General features: G+C 40.6%; 1 protein-coding gene across 2 annotated transcripts in view; it reads left to right on the forward strand.

Annotated features, from left to right (window-relative positions):
* Positions 1–16774, forward strand: part of fbxl18 (F-box and leucine-rich repeat protein 18) — a 61010-nt gene that overhangs the window by 27068 nt on the left and 17168 nt on the right. Inside the window, exons 2-4 of one of the 2 annotated variants that reach the window (XM_059979523.1) lie at positions 636–2215; positions 9229–9280; positions 10852–10990. In XM_059979523.1, coding sequence (XP_059835506.1) covers positions 636–2215; positions 9229–9235 — 1587 coding nt within the window. In that variant the 3' untranslated portion in view covers positions 9236–9280; positions 10852–10990. Of the gene's footprint in view, positions 1–635; positions 2216–9228; positions 9281–10851; positions 11071–16774 lie in introns of those variants that run through there. The other variant, XM_059979522.1, reaches the window with a different exon arrangement.

Below are 16774 nucleotides of genomic sequence, written 5' to 3' on the forward strand. Positions count from 1 at the left end.
TGCTCAGTTTGCTTTTCCACTCAATTAAGTGTCATCAGCAAACTTAGATACACTATAATTGGTCTCCTCCTCCAGATCATTAATGCATATCATCAACAATTGCGAACCCAGCTGACCACTGATTGCCAACCAGAGAAGCACACAGAATTAGCTGTAATCTTACTGAATGGCATTGCAGGCTAAAGAGGCTAAGTGTTCCTAAACTTGCTTTTAATTCATTTGTTTGTTTGACAGGGCATGCAAATAATATTCTTTATCCATTATTTGTGTTTCTACTCCCTAACCCAAAGATGCAGTGCTTTCAATAGTGGCTTGAACTATAATCCATGCTCTGAACTTGGATTTTCTGGATACAATTACAAACCTTTGTTAGAATAAATGATCTTTGAACGAAGTTGACAAGTTTTCAGCTATTGGCAAGTTTTTTTTTGATGGCTGAGGAGTTTCATTTGTGAGGTAGTTAAGATAAAATGAATGCAGAAGTTTGGAACACAACACAGACAATAAACAAGTTGACAAAGTGTTACCTTGACCCATAAGGAAATAGTGATTTTTGTAATAGATGAGTTTCTTCTTAAAATATTTCTTGTTTTAGTAGCACAGTATTAAACTAAACTCTTACTTTTCTTTCCTAGGAAAATGATGCAAAGGTGACCTCACTACTGAAAGAAATTGCCAGTAACATTCAGTTGTTAAAACTGAGTGGCTGCTATTGGTTGTCTGGCTCAACCATCGATCTGGTGGCAAAGTGCAAAAACATCCTGAAACTTGATCTGACGGGATGCCCCATGACATCGCTGCGACTCTCTAGGATGCTCTCTGTACTACGGAATCTCCGCTCGCTTGCTTTAGATGTCAACAAAGGATTTGATGTTGGCCAGCTTAGCAGTGAATGTAAGGCAACTCTTGGCAAAGTGACTGAGCTCAAGCAGACGTTGTTCACCCCTTCCTACGGCATTGTCCCCTGTTGTACCAATTTGGAGCGGCTGTTGCTTTACTTTGAAATCCCTGACCGGACTCGGGAAGGTGAAATGCTCTCGGGCCAGCTGATGGTTGGACAAAGCAACATCCCCCACTATCAAAACCTGAAGGTATTCTATGCAAGGTTATCGCCAGGCTACGTTAACCAAGAAGTTGGGAGGTTTTACCTGTCGGTCCTGAGCATTCGGACTCCTGAGAATCTGCATGCCTTTATCCTGTCTGTCCCTGGGATATTTGTTGACACTGGATGCTCCACGCGGAATTTCCTAGATTGCATGACCAAAAACTTCAGTCTGGAAGCGTTGCAACTCCCTCGTTCTTGGTTGAATGGGTCGTCACTTCTGCACTCCTCACTTCTGCATACCATTACCTTGAGTAACCCAGTGTATTTAAACTTCAGCCACTGCATACTCTCTGGCTGCCAGCTGAGCCATCAAATAATTAATGGTGGCAAAAATGTTCAGTCATTGGTTAGTTTGAATCTCAGTGGCTGTGTCCACTGCTTACTGTCAGACTGTTCTGTCTTTCGCAAGGCCAAAGATGATATTGATTTTGATGTGGTGGAAGCACTGGTAAACTGTTGTCCTAACCTGAAGCACCTGAATCTTTCTGCAGCTCACCACCACAGCCCCGAGGGGTCAGGTAAACACTTGTGCCTGCTGTTAGCGAGATTGAAACAGTTGCGTTCATTATCACTCCCTGTGTGCTGCATTGTGCAAAGTGCCAAAAATGTTGACAAGCTGCCAAATCACACAGTGTCTGCTCTGGGTACACAGTCAGTGCGGCGGGGTCTGGGGAAGAAGGTTCGAATTGGCATTCCGACCTATCCAAAGAATATTCAGGAGCAGCAGTTACTGAATGTACCTTCAACTGTTTTTGGAACTTTGGTAGAAAACCTTGCCTTTTTAGAAGAGCTTGAACTGATTGGGTCCAGTTTTTCCTCTAATGTGCCTCGCAATGAGCCTGCCATTAGGAATATGCAACCACCCTGTGAGCGAGCCCAGCGAATTCGAGATGAAGAATTGATGCTCATTGGAAAATTGCAGTACTTGCGCATTCTAACTTTAGCTCAGCTTCCTGGCATTGTCACTGGGTCAGGTCTGATCACCATAGGATTGAAGTGTCAGCAGCTGCAGACGCTGTCTCTAGCAAATCTTGGTCTCTTGGGGAATGTTGCCTACATGCCAGCCTTGTGTGAAATGTTGAAACACTGCAAACAGTTGAAGGACTTGAGGTGAGCATATACAGCGTATTTACAGAAATCTGATTTGGAGATGTACTACAGAAATGATGGGTGGATTTTATATCTTATTGTTAAATAATTTGTAATCCTTCGTATGAAAAGGAGAGCTCCCATTTTCATAACAATTGTTACTAAATACTAGAGTTGCTGCAAAGATATTAGGGCCTGTGATTTTAAGTTGTTTTCTGCATTGACAAGTGTGGCAGTAAAATGCATGGAAAGTCCCACATGTAGCACTGTGGTAAATAAAAAGTATAATTGTGTTGTCATTACGATAGTGGTTTTGTGATCCAGAGGTTTGGATTAATCTGGAGAAACTAGGTTCAAATCTTTTCTATAGTGGCTGAAGAAATTAAATTTGAATTTAAATTTATGGGGAAAGGAGGTGATTTCATTAAAGCTGAATATATTTATGTTTTCGTAAAAAGATATCAGTGAACTAATTGCTTACAGCAATTCTAAACAGGCCGCAAGTAGCCAAATGCCCAGGCATTCCTATGAATCATTTCAAAAAGCCAGTTCATCTTTTGGTCAGGTCAGAAGCTTCCTTAGCTGTCAGCAGTACACATGTTCAGTCAAAAATTTGGGTGAAGGAAAATTAGATGTAAAACTATTGTTACTACCCATGTATTACATTCATTGTTTGACACGTTATGTCTTGGTCTTCCTTGCATGTTGGTCGCATTCAAAACTATTCATCAGCCGTATCTAATTTTTGTGGCATGTTCTGTTTATGTTAAAAGAATGGAAAATGATATGACTGCAATCAAAGGGGGAGTTACTTTTTTTTCTACTGCGTCTTAACTGTTCTGCTCTTGAGCAGTTTTGTTCAGTGCTGCTGAGTTCAATTTTGAAGGTTAATTTTACTTCACATACTTGGACCCCCAGGAGTAATATTTTTGTCCCAATAAATGCTTATTCATCTTCTGTCCAATTAACATAAGTTATACTGCACATTTAAATAATGTTTATGTGATCAGACTAGAGTTGTGGCTATGGGGAATTTTGCATCACAATCTGTAGGTTTTAATTGCCACAAATTATTAACTAACTGACCAGGTGGTTGTAGCCTTACTGCTACTGCTGCATGCTTTATTAATTTATATAATGCAAGAGTCTGTTTTGTTTGTTATGTGTTGCTATTTTTCTGTTTCCTCCCTGGCAGAAGAAAGCATTGCCAAAGGCCCGTTTTCTGCAATCTCTCCCCATTTAGGTTGTGTTTCAGTCTTGTCTTTGTCAGAATGTGGTTTCTCTTTGCCACATTCTGATCACTTTCCCTCTAGTCATCCTCAAGATTTTTCCTTTTCTTAGTTATGTCATTGCTTCCTCATTTTCTCCACACAACCACCCCACCCACATATTCTTTCTCCCTCTCTGAAGGAGTGAGATAGATTTTTTTTTGATAATTCTTTAGTTACAGTTTACTAAGTGCTCTTCCATTAACAACCACCACTATACATTATATTGCCCCTAAAATGCCTCTCTCCATTCTTTGTTGACCCTGTTGTTTTCCCTTTTTTAAGTACTCCTGGGCCTTGCATTTCTCTCCTCTCAGTGATTCAATTAAGTTTACAAACAGAAATTTAAATGCTGTCTTTGCATGTCTATCCATTGCTTGTACCTGATCTATCAGTAAGAAAATTCTGGAAGCACTGTTATCATATTACAGGGATGGGGGGGGGGGGTTGGGTGTGCAGGTGGGAGAGAAAATTATGGGTTTAATCATTCAAGCTGTTGACAGCAGTCCCAATTGCTATCACGGAAACCAACTGCTACAGATTCAGGGTTCTGACAGGCACGGGATTAACAAAGCTGGGGAAGCAGCCTCTCCGACCCTGAACCTGTCACACCTAACCTCTTGTCAGTCCCTATTCACTGGAAAAGAGATTTCTAGACCACAGATTAGGAGGACAACAGTAAGTTTTTTTTAAAATTTGTTTTCATTTCAACTTAATTTTTAATTATTTCATACTGGCTTAATATGCATTTAATATTACTTTTAATTATTCACAGCAATTTTAAAGTTTTAAAAATATTCTGCATGTCATAGTCATTTGATTTCAGATAATATTCCACCTATCTTTTACTTCCGTGAAAGGCTGATCTAGGTTAATTTTGGAGTGCAGGGAGGGAGAATGTTTGAGCCCTGGCTATAAATCCTGAGATCTTGCTGTGCCACGCTGCTCACCTTTCAGGTGCAGAGGCTGAGTTTGCTTGGTGCACCACATCTGGACCAGGTAAGTGTGGGCAGGCAGCTGGTGATTCCAGATAGTGGCCTGGATCCAGTTTCAGCTGGTCCAGCTTTTTAATTAAAATACTTGTAAACTGATACTCATGGTGCCGTTCACTGCATCAAAGGGAATGTGGACAGTTGGGTTACACTGTTATATGAAATACTGTATACCAACGGGATGATGTAGGAGGAGAAGTAGCCAGTTATAGTAGGGAGAGAAAGAAAGAGATCATCTTAGATTGGTTTCTTTGAAGGTTAAGATAATTATGATTTTTGTGTTTGTGTGTATGAGACACCCAATCGTAATAGGTGTTTTCTATCCAGCATTATATCTTGTGTTGAATAACAGACTTAAGCAGAAGCAAGCAGGGACATTCGAGACATTCTGCACATTACAGATTACAGTGTAATTAGGCACCTGGCAAGGGCCAATAAAGAGAAGATAGGTTTAAGCAGAGAGGCCATTGTTGGAGTGGGTCAGTGTTAGTGTGGGGAGTTGAGGCTTTGGCTCCTAGAAGCTCAGGAGGCTGTAAATAGATTTCAGGCAAGTTCCTTTCATTCTCATTGCACAATTAGAGCAGTGTGGGAATGCCAAGCTGGATAGTGGAATGCTCCTCTTGTGGGATGTGGGGAAGAAGGGAGACCTCTGGTAACCCCGATGACTACACCTGCATGACGTGCATGCAGCAGCAGAGTCTTACAGGCTGGGTAAAGGAATTGGATCTGGAACTGGATGAACAAGAATCATTTGGAAAGGTGAAGGGTTGATAGGTGATACAGGGAGACAGTGACATCTAAGGCACAGGACACAGATGATTGTCAGGAGAGGAAAAAGGGTGGCAGCCAATGCAGGGTACCTCTGTGGCTGTTCCCCTCAATAACAAGCATACTGCTTTGTATACTGTTTGGAGGTGAGATGACCTAACGTAGGAAAGCCACAATGGTTAGGAGTCTGGCTCTGTGGCTTAAAAGGGAATGGGGTAGGGGTGAGAGAGGGGACTCAATGGTTAGGGGAGCAGACATGAGGTTCTATGGATGAAAATGAGAATCCTAGATGCTATGTTTCTTCCCAGGTGACAGAGTTAGGGACATCACAGATTGAGTCCACAGAGTGTTTAAGTAGGAGGGTGAGCAGAGGTCATAGTCCACGTTGATATTGATGACAAAGGTATGAAGGTTGACAAGGTCCTGCCAAGTTAGTTCAAGGAGTCAGTTGCTAAGGTAAAGGACAAGACCTCCAGGGTTGTGATTTCAGTATTGGTACCCATGCCATTTGCTAGTGAGGCCAGAAATAGGAAAATTATACTAGCTAATATGCAGTTAAGGAGATGGTGCAGGAGAGAGGGCTTCAGATTTTAGAATTAATTGGGCTCTGTTTCAGGAAGTTGGGTCCTGTACAGCGGGGTAATTTACACCTAAACCAGAGGGGGACTAGTATCCTTGCAAGAAGGTTTGCTCGTGCTGTACTGGGGGTGGGGGGAGTGATCAGTTAGGGTCGCAGGAGTATGGGAACCAGAGTGCCAAAACAGATAGTGGGTTGGTTGTGACAGGTGGGCTGTTACTAGTGATGTGCTGCAGGGACCATTGTTGTTTGTCATCTATGTCAATGATCTGGATGATAAATTGGTAAACTGGATCAGCAGATTTGCCGTTAACATCAAGATAAGGCCTTAGTGGACAGAAAAGAAGGCTATCAAAGCTTGCAGTGGGATCTGGATTTTTCCATCTGAAAAAATGGGAAGATGAAATTTAATGTAGACAAATGTGAAGTGTTGCACTTTGGGAAGAAAAACCAGGGTAGAATTTCCACAGTGAATGATAGGGCACTGTGGATCATGGAAAAGCAGAGGGATCTGGGAATACAAATCTATAATTCCTTCATAGTGGTGTCAGAGATAGATATGGTCCTAACAATACGATAGAGCTATACAAAATTATAAGGGGTATAGGTAGGGTAAATGCAAGCTGGCTTTTTCCACTGAGGTTGGATGAGACAAGAACTAGAGGTCATAGGTTAAAGGTGAAAGGTGAAATATTTGAGGACCATGAGCTTCACTTAGATGGTAGTGAGAGTGTGGAACAAGCTGCCAGTGGAAGTGTGCTTGATTTCAACGTTTAAAAGAAAGTTGGATAGTTACATGGATGGGAAGGGTATTGAAGGCTATGGTCCAGGTGCAGGTCGATGGGATTAGGCAGAATAGTAGGTCAGCACAGACTAGATAGGCCAAAGGGCCTGTTTCTATGCCGTAGTGATCTGTGACTCTATTTGAAAACAGTAGATTTTGCATTGCAAAATACAAGCTGCTCTGTGATGTTCCAAGGAGAAGAGTGAGAAGAAAATCCTCTTACTGTTTCAGGTCTCCACTGTGTTCAACGTACTAATCCTTCACAGTTTTCAGAGTTTGGTTATCAGTGTCATTGTGGGCTTCGTTTTTTTTCTTGTAATTATGTAAGTCTCTTTCTAATCTATTTTTTTCTGTACCTTTCTCGGTCGTTCCAATGTTCAGATTGTGTACAATTCGCTTAGTTTAAAACCCAGGATGCATAGCACAATGACAACAGATTAAGTCAGATTTGAGGTGTGTTCTTAAAAAGTAGCTGCAATCGGTAATGAAATAAATGAATTGTAAGTAAGGGAAGAAAGGACTTGGAGAAAAGCTGCTAGTACTGTGACTTAATTTGAGCATTGGAGTCAATGATAATGAAAATAATAGCTTTTGGAAAACCAGAATCACACAGTGTGATCAGGTATACTGTAAGTGTTGTTATGAAGATGTTTGTATCTGAACTACTCGTAAGGTTATCATTGCGCTAGCTGTATCAAGGAAATTGGAGAACGTACAACACAGGCACAGACCCTTCAACAACACTATCTATGCCAACCATGATGCCAGAGACAAGATGAAATGATGTTTACTACTACGTGGGAAGGTTATATAGGAGAGTTCAGGTGAACATTTGGGCAGCAGAAGTGGATATACATGCCCTGGGAATATCTGGAAGAGTCAATGTTGGTGTGAGAACATTGGAAGAAATCTAGTTTCATAATACCTATTTGCATATGTGAGTCTTGTCAAAGCCAATGTTAATTTTTATTCTTTAATTTCCCTGGGCAGAATGATTATCCATTTTCTTGAACTATTACAGAGTGTGTAGTGAAGTCTTTTTGTAGTACAGTTGGGTAGGTAATTCTGAAATTTTAACTCATTTGCAGTGAAGAAACTGCCAGCAGTTCCGATAGCCAATTTGAAAAGTATCACTTGCATCTCTTGGAGCCCTATATTTCAGGATAGTTGAGGAGCTAGGTTTGAAATGTACTTTCAAAGAAGCTGTAAGTTGCATTGAAATTTGTAAATGGAGCATAAGCAGCTACTGTGTAATAGTGGTGGACGTAGTGAATGTTGATTTGCAAGTTTCCTGAGCTGTTGGTGCTATGATAATTCAAACAGGTTTACTTTTAGATGACAGGGAGGCTATGGTGAGTTTGGGTAAGGAGTCACTTGCCACTGTATATTCAGTCTCTAACTTGCTGTTGCTGCCATTGTGATGATAATCCAAGTTTAATTAAACTGGTCAATAGGAGCAGCATTGATCCCGACTGCTCCCCCAACCTCCTGTCAGGTGGCCAGTGGACTTGATGACAGCAAAGCCTGTGAACATAAAGAGGGAATGATTTAACTTGTTTGAGTTAAGTTGCTTTTCAGTAACCTAGGGGGCATAAACAAATATTATGTGTTAAGCATGAATTTATGCAGACCTTGCTTCATGAAATATCCACTCCTCATGTTATGAGGAAGAAATTATAGTCTCTGGGAAATTGTACATTGATATTCTGAGGTGAGTAGGTGACTCTCCAACAGGGAATACTTGCATTTGTGTAATATCTTTCATATCTATTTAGGTGTATCATAAAGTTCCAATGAAGAGCAATAACTCACACTTTGTTGAGGGGGGTGGTGGTGGGAAACATTGCAGCCAATTTGTGCACAGGCTATTATCACAAGCAGCAATGTGATAAAATTATATAATCTCTTAATGATATTGCTTGAGAAATAAACATTGGTCCACTGGTCCTTTTCAAAATTGTGCCGTAGAACCTTTTCTCTATCCAAGAGTGGAGAAAGGGTTTTGTTTTAAAACCTTACCGTTGATTGCAGCAGTTCCTTGAAAGTGTATCTAGATTTGTGTGCTCCAGTTTCAAGACTGGATCTTAAATGGGCAGCTTTCTGAGGATACTGGTCATCAACGGAACAATAGCTGATATATCTCTCATTATGCTCGGTATGATTTCAATCACATTGACTTCATTTTTACTTGGGCTCAGTGCTGCCTTAATATCAAGGGGTGACTCCCTTGGCTCTCCTCTGTAATTCAGATGTTTTTACCTGTGTTTGAACCAAGGTAGGTAATATTTCGAATCTAGTAATCCTGAGAGATCCCAGATGGAGCAAAGAGTCCACGTTTTCAACTACTTCCTTTGTAGATTGTTGAGAGCAGCAGTTAAGTTAATAATTGTTTGGATTGGATTTGTACTACCATTGTGGGCATGGCACCACTGAATGGTCTCCATTTTATAGGGTAAATGTTTGTGTTGTAGTTGCTTGGCGAAGCTTGGCCAGAGGTGTGGAGAGCAAGGCTCCAGTAGATGGGATGTTATTGGAATTTATTGTTTTTGTAGTATTTGGGCATTTGAATTTGGAATCTGTTTAGTGAAGGAGGCTAACTGCAGGCATGGTTTCAAAATTGTTCCTTCTCTGGTCTTTCTTTATAGGAAATGATTTAATGAAGAGTTCCACAGAAGCCAGAACCCTCTAACTTTTAAGGTCACATCCATCATCACTTTTACTCTGTTTATTTTTTTTTGTAACTTGTGATTTTATGTTTTCCACTGTATTGCTGCTGCAAAACAACAAATTTCACAAAGTATGTCAATGATAATAAACCTGATTCTGATTGCATCCCATTCACCTTTATTGCAGAGCATGTTGTATGTGAGGCACCTCACATGACTGTGCATGTTTATACTTCTGCTGTGCTCTGGTTAATGGTCTTTGGATCCCTGTTTAACAGTAAAGTACTTCAAAACCATATCCATGTATGTTTTGAAATAGATTAACTGGACTGATAAGGTGAACAGAACAAGTTCCCCTTAAGTATAACAGCGTAACACCAAAAGTAGAAATAACTGTAGGACATTCTGCCCCTTTTACCTGGTTTGTAATTCAGCAAATTGATGGTTTATCAATTACCTCAGTGTCACTTTCTAATTCTAGCTCCATACCCCTTGATTCTATTAACATCCAAAGTATGCTGATCTTTGTCTTAATGACTAAGCATCCATAGCCAACTTGCATCAAGAAATCCAGAGATTTATAACAGTTACAATTTCTTCTCATCTCAGTCTTGAATGGCTGACCACATGTTTTGAAATTATGATCACTGGTTTTTAATATTGTAGCCATGGGAAATAATGCATCTGCCCAGTCAAATCCTTTAAGAATTTTGAGTAGTGCAATGACATTGCGTCTTATTTGTCTAAACTGTGGAGGTTAGATCCTGCCTATTTAATCCCTTCTTATAGGACAATCCTCTCATCCCCAGAAATCAATATATTATACCTTTTTGTCATAAGTGTATTCTTCCACAAGTAACACGACCAGACCTGTATATGGTGTTCCATGTGCAGTCCTACCACGTTGCCAATATGATGCCTTTACTCTTGTATTTAAATCTTCTTGAAATAAAAACCAGCATTTTATGATAATAGGAGTGCTTTAAAAACAAAGTCACAAAAATGAATGTTTTATCTGGGTCTATAAGATCTGAGGCATGCATAGTTTCATCCTCCTTCCAGAATTCTCCAAACATCATCTGAAGATTTTGACAGAAGCTGAGATACAATCCCAGGTGTATACCTGCAAGGCCCTTCCTTGCTCAAGAGGTTGCTCTTGCGGTATTCAGTGAGTTTTACCAGACTATTTCAGAGGCAATGCAACACAGTTGTCGATTATTCTCAATGGCTATTTACTCTTGGATTCAGGATGATAAAGTAGGAGAGGCAATTTTGAAGTACTGTTGCCTAATGAATTTCCATCAAAGATGCTAAAACTTTGGGTATTGGGGATAAGATTTAATTTGGGGTAACTGATGGAGATGTAAGATTTTTCTGAATCTCAATATGGTTTCTTTAGTCAGTTGGTACTTCGTTTCTGTACTATGGATGGCTCAAGATGCACATTTATTATTTTTCATTATTATTAGCCAAATATTTTACATTTGAAATTTTATGTGGGGTAGATCTCTGTAGATTTTTTTTATACTTAGCACTTGATAGATCTGTAGAATACTTCTGTAAGATTTAGATTTAATTGTTTGCTTTTCATTTCTCCTGCAGACTAGAACAGCCATACCTGTCAGCCTGTGCACAATTCTTCCAGGTGCTGAGCCACTGCTCATCACTGAAACGATTATGCATAGTTTCTCGTCATGGAACTTTCCAACATGATGCAGTTATCTCATTTATGACCAACTGCCCGGATGTCATCATGTGCCACATGTTCACAGGAGAAACCCTAGTGGCTTGCAAAAAGCTCCAGCAGGCTCTGATTCGAGGGTAAGTGAAAGAGATGGCTCATGTTCACCAGCAGTAAATTACCAATGAGATGCAAAAAGAAGCAATGAAGTAAGAATTCTTGATACCCAGAGGGTGGTATGTCCATTAAATGATAAACAAATTGCACTGATTAGCCAGCAGCTTATTTTTATATCTCATTATACATTTTATGGATTTCGAAATGCTTGCTAAAGGAATGAACCATTATTTTAAAATTCATAATTAGCACATTTTATAAATTTGCCACATGGTGGAAGTCTCCTATTCTAGTTTTTAGTTTTTCTGAGACTTGGTACTTTGACACTAGGTTGTAGGCACCTGTACTTCCTGATATAGGAAGTATATATCTAACGAATTTAATATTAAACACAGCGTGTATTTTCCTTGCATGAATATAGTGATAAGTCAATTATGTCTCACTTATAAGTCAATAGCATCATAACATTTTAATTAACATTTGGATATTAAACACAGTGCATAGTTTTCTCATGTGAACATATAAAATCATTGCAACACACCAGTGAGAGGACAAGGTAAGGGCCGGAGGTCCCCGTGCCGGGGCCGCAGTGGTCACAATCTGGAGAGAGCGACCGACTGAGCGAGCGAGGAGTTCAACAGGGCGCAAGCCTGCCCCCCTTGTAGGTAGGTAGGATCTATCGGCTGACAAAAGTTTGGCTCGAGGGATGACTTTCAGTAGATCGCAGCGAAGTAGCTGCCCTGCTACTTATGAAACCCTGAGCCTGGATTAGGTCGTCTGCAAATATTTTAGCACCAAGTTCCCCATGAACTTTCAATGTGGTAAACAATAGAGGCGCCGCCCATCTGTCCGCACTCCAAGCCAGTAGCATCGGCACTTCTCGCCGGCCACCTGAGGTGGCTGGATACCTGACACCAACCAGTGATCCCTGGCACAAGGGTATCACTGCATTTAGGCGACTGATGACCTCGCGTGGGTAATGACTTTGCATGTGTAATGACCTCGTGTGCATTCAAGTTCAACAGTGGGCGTGCCAGGGAATGAGGAAAGGTGCAACTGACTCATATCGTTTCATATCGCCAAATCATATCATTTCCTTGCGGCGTGGTAGCACTGTGTTTAGATTTGCATTGGTGAATTGTTTGGTTTCCAACTGCCCTACCCTTGTATTCATCCCAGTCATGTATCCTGTTATCACTGTTCAATTCCCATGAGTGAAGGTCACAGACGATTCTAGCAGAGTACAGGTAGACCCCGAGTTACGAACGACAGACTTATGGACAACTCGTACTTATGAACCAAGGAAGGAGAACACCATCCACCATTCTTAAGTCGGATTGCGATGCCGTCTGTCATTCTAAGTCGGATTGTGACGCTGTCCGCCATTTTAAGTTGTTGACGTTGACACTGTGTTGAGTGTTTAACTTTGTATTTGGCCTAAATTTTTCTTAGTAAGATTCACCCTGACCCCGCCCCCCTCCCCATTCCATTCGGCTGGTGGCGCAGTCAGATCAGCACTGGGCTAGAGAACGGAGGTTCCCAAGTTCGATTTAGTGACAGACCACTCCCATGCTGGGTTGATGTTGGTCCAGTGATTCCCGTACCATCTGTGCTGGGTTGATGTCGAGCTCGCAACTTGACCTCGTAAAAAAAAAACACTGCCACCTCCAGTTTAAATTCCCATATGGAATATTGTGAAGGATCAAATACCCAAACCCAGCACAGCTCCCATTTGTCCCATTTAGCCTGTCTCAGTGCGGTGGAGTTTAGGACCCGGGCAATTCAGTGCTGTGGTCCTTAGGACCCAGTGGACCTCGTGACCCACAGCCTGCAGTGTTTCTGTTCCATTGATGGGAAAAGATCATGATTGAAAATAAAGTGGAAATAATAAAGCGGTTGGAAAGAGGTGAAACACCATCGGTCATTGGAAAAGTGTTAGGCTACAGTCGGTCAACGATCAGAACAATTTTAAAGGATAACAGATAAAGTGAGAATAATGGAACATGTGAAAGATAGAAAGGTAAAATATATACTATATACTAAGACAAATGTTTGACTAACTGACGCTAAATAATACCGGATGTATTTGTTCCGACTTACATACAAATCTGACTTAAAGACGGAACTCGTACGTAACCCGGGGACTACCTGTATAGCATATTCTTCAGCCTTAAAAACAGTGATGCTGGAGCTTGACTTGCATGAGAAATTTTAATATGAGGTCCAAAACAATTTTCTTTTGGAAATAAGTGGGTTGTGTTAATGCAATTGGCTCCTACTATTTGAATCTTGTACAGTCTATATCAACACTGTACGGTCATTACAGTGGGTGATGTGCATGTTCTATAGTTGGAAAAGATTCTTTGAAGCATGAATGAGTGTATTAGGCTGTGTTTGACTTTTGTTAATCCATTCTGGAAAATAATACCAGGCCAAAATGTTCTGAATTTCTGATCTTTCTGTTCTGCATTTTTAATTTGAACAAAAGTGATTTCCCTCCTTGAACCCAAGTCAAATTGGTAAATATATTGAGATTTATTTGCTTTGACAGCAGGGGGCAGCATTGTTGGAGGTATTTGTAGTTGCATTTCCATTTTCCATACATGGCTGTCAGTCAGTTGGAGCCTGTTTTTCAATCTCAATTCTAACTGAATATGAACGGGTCTAAAGTGTTTAACTGCAGCATACTGACATGTTGAACATATTCTGTAAGTGATGTTTCAGCAGAAAGGCTGCAAATAGCACGGAATTTTTCCCTTTACTATCTTGCTCTTGTACTGCATCACCCAGGCACATTTTTGTGTGAATAAAAGAGCAGCAGTGCTGCAAAGTTATTAGTGGATTGTTTGATTTATATGGTCGATGTGGACTCATAAATGATTCATGTGTACATTATCCTTTTCATAATGGATAGAGGTACTTAATCCCTCTGGATTTCCTGAAAATGTTATCTGTAATCTACATTCCTATGTGTGATGTATGTGCGTTTGAGGTAACTGCACTCTGCAAGGAGAAATAGGAGGGAAAGCAGAAATTAATGGCTTCAGACCAAGGAATAGTAAAATGCAGAAAGGAGGGGGAAAGGCTACAGTCAGAGAAGTGTTGGGTGAAAATTAACAGCTATGACCAGAGGTGCAGAGAATATATATTGTGTAGCAGCATGGTAAATTGCTTTCTTTTATAGAACTTAATTCAAGCCCTTAATTCAAAGGGCTTGAATTAAGTACGTTTTCCTCCTTAAGAAACACAAGGCTTGTAAGGCCAGCTTTTGAGTTCCTTGAGGTTTCATTGGAATAAAGATCTGTTTGGTGAATGTCTTCAGATTTTAATTCGTGTTGCCTTTGGAGAATCAATCACTGATTCAGTTATGGATGTCTTTTTGAAAAGATGGCCTGAAGCTGATTTTTATTTTATTTTCTTAAAATTGCATTCACCCTCTTTTTCCTCCCCCTCTGCATGCTCTACTTTCATTGCAGTACAGCCAGTCACAAGAGGAACGGTGGGATTAATGAGCATCATAGGAAAAGGTATCTCTGTGCTGGCTTTAAGTTCAGTCGCATTCTTAGTTCACACTTTCTTCTGCATTGAAATTCACACCAAATACAGTAAAGGGATTGTTATTTGACATAAAGCATGCTTTGCAATAGTTCTATTTGTGGCAATCCTCCTGCAGAGGCAAAATGTACTGATTACTGTCTTCTAGGGGAAATAAAATTGTGGAGGGGGTAATTCTTTTAAAAATAGAGCGCATTAGACTTTATTTTGAGTTTGATTGATCTTATTAGTTTATGGTGAATGTCGGGATGTAGCTTCGAATTCTTGAACATCTTACCATCAGCCCCTTGTGATTTTAATTTGCAGTAACTTCATGATACATGGTTTATTTCCTGTAATTTCACAGATCATTTGGTGGGAGTATGCATAGGAGCTAGTCAGGCAGGCTTGCCACATTTATCGGTGCATCCATGAGATGGGTTATCAGTCATGCTGTGTAGATCTGGCAGATAATTTTAATATGATGGTTGGCTTGGTACATTAAGCATGACATCTATTTATGTGAGAGCTTCTGCTTCAATAGAATTATAAAGGGTTAATGTAGAAAATAGATAAGAATTAAAAATTAATATGTAGCTTCACTGGCAAAAGAGAAAAATCCAATTCAGAAATTATGAATCAGATTTGTAATTCTTCCTCAGGCTTGAGATGAGCACTGCTGTTATTGCTCAGTAATTGCCAAGTTTTTTTTTAATTGTTTCCTCCCACTCAACAATCATGATTTAATTCAGTAATCTGTACCCAATTGGCACTCCTGTCTGTCGTTTATTTCCACCCTTGATATTTGATTGCTTTCTTTTCTAATGTTTTAGTCAGGGACAACTCTGATTTACCAACCAGATTCGTGTCAACAACAGATTCAGAAGAATAATGTCTTTTCCTCACATTCCCAGCAATTTCAAACTAACCCATTCTCTCTCTCTCTCTCTCTCTCTCTCTCTCTCTCTCTCTCTCTCTCTCTCTCTCTCTCTCTCTCTCACTCTCACTCTCACTCTCACTCTCACTCTCACTCTCACTCTCACTCTCACTCTCACTCTCACTCTCACTCTCACTCTCACTCTCACTCTCACTCTCACTCTCACTCTCACTCTCACTCTCACTCTCACTCTCACTCTCTCATATTACCTCTATTTCCCTTTCTATAGATGCTGCCTGATGTACACATTTTCAGCAGTTGCTGTTTTATATTTTTCAACACAATCTGCACTTTTGTTTGGATCTTAACATCCTTACAGGGATTGATCAGTGTGACGTATTTTGAACATGTATAGTAGGCAAAGATGATCAATCATGCTTTATGATTAACTCTTCGCGTTGCACAAACATGGTGGTTGTTTCTGGGTCCTGCTCACCTGACCTGGAACATTTTATCTGCCGAGGGAGTTTTGCGCCATTATCCTGATAGCGGTGTGCATTCTACCTCAGGCCAATGTCAGGCAGGCACTGGAGGAGATGAGCAATGCCATCAGTAGGTGCGAACCTGCACATCCTGATGCCTTCCCAGTCATAGTGGGAGATTTCAACCAGGCCAGCTTGAAGAAATCTCCAACAAACATATCACCTAGAGAAGCCATTAGGCCACTGTTATACCACCATCAAGAACATTTGCAGTACCATCCCTTGGCTGCACTTTGGAAAGTCTGATCATCTGGCTGTTCTCCTACCCGCAGAGTATAGGCAGAGACCAAAGACCGCAGCATCAGTGGTGAGCACCAAGTGGTATGATCGAGGGGGGCGGAGGAGCACTTACAGTACTGTGTTGAGTTGGTGGAGCGGACAATGTTCAGGGAATCATCTTCAAGTCTGAATAAATATGCAGCAGTTGTCAACGACTTCATTAAGACGTGTAGATGAGTGTGTGCTTTCGAAAACATACCAGCCATACCCAAACCAAAAGCTGTGGATGAACCAGGAGATTTGTAGTCTGCTGAGGGCTAGTTCTGTGGCATTCAAGACTGGTGATCCAGAACTATACAAGAAGTCCAGGTTTGACCTATGGAAGGCTATTTTAAGGGCTAAAAAGCAATTCTGATTGTTAAGAGATGGATTTGGATGGCAGAGTTTGCAGGTCATTACTTCCTACAAAGCGAAACCTATCTTCATAAATGGCTGAGATGCTTCACTCCCAGATGAGCTCATTGCCTTTTTATGCACATTTTGAAATGGATAATA

This window comes from Hypanus sabinus, chromosome 9, assembly GCF_030144855.1.
Source record: "Hypanus sabinus isolate sHypSab1 chromosome 9, sHypSab1.hap1, whole genome shotgun sequence".
Taxonomy (NCBI): Eukaryota; Metazoa; Chordata; class Chondrichthyes; order Myliobatiformes; family Dasyatidae; genus Hypanus; species Hypanus sabinus.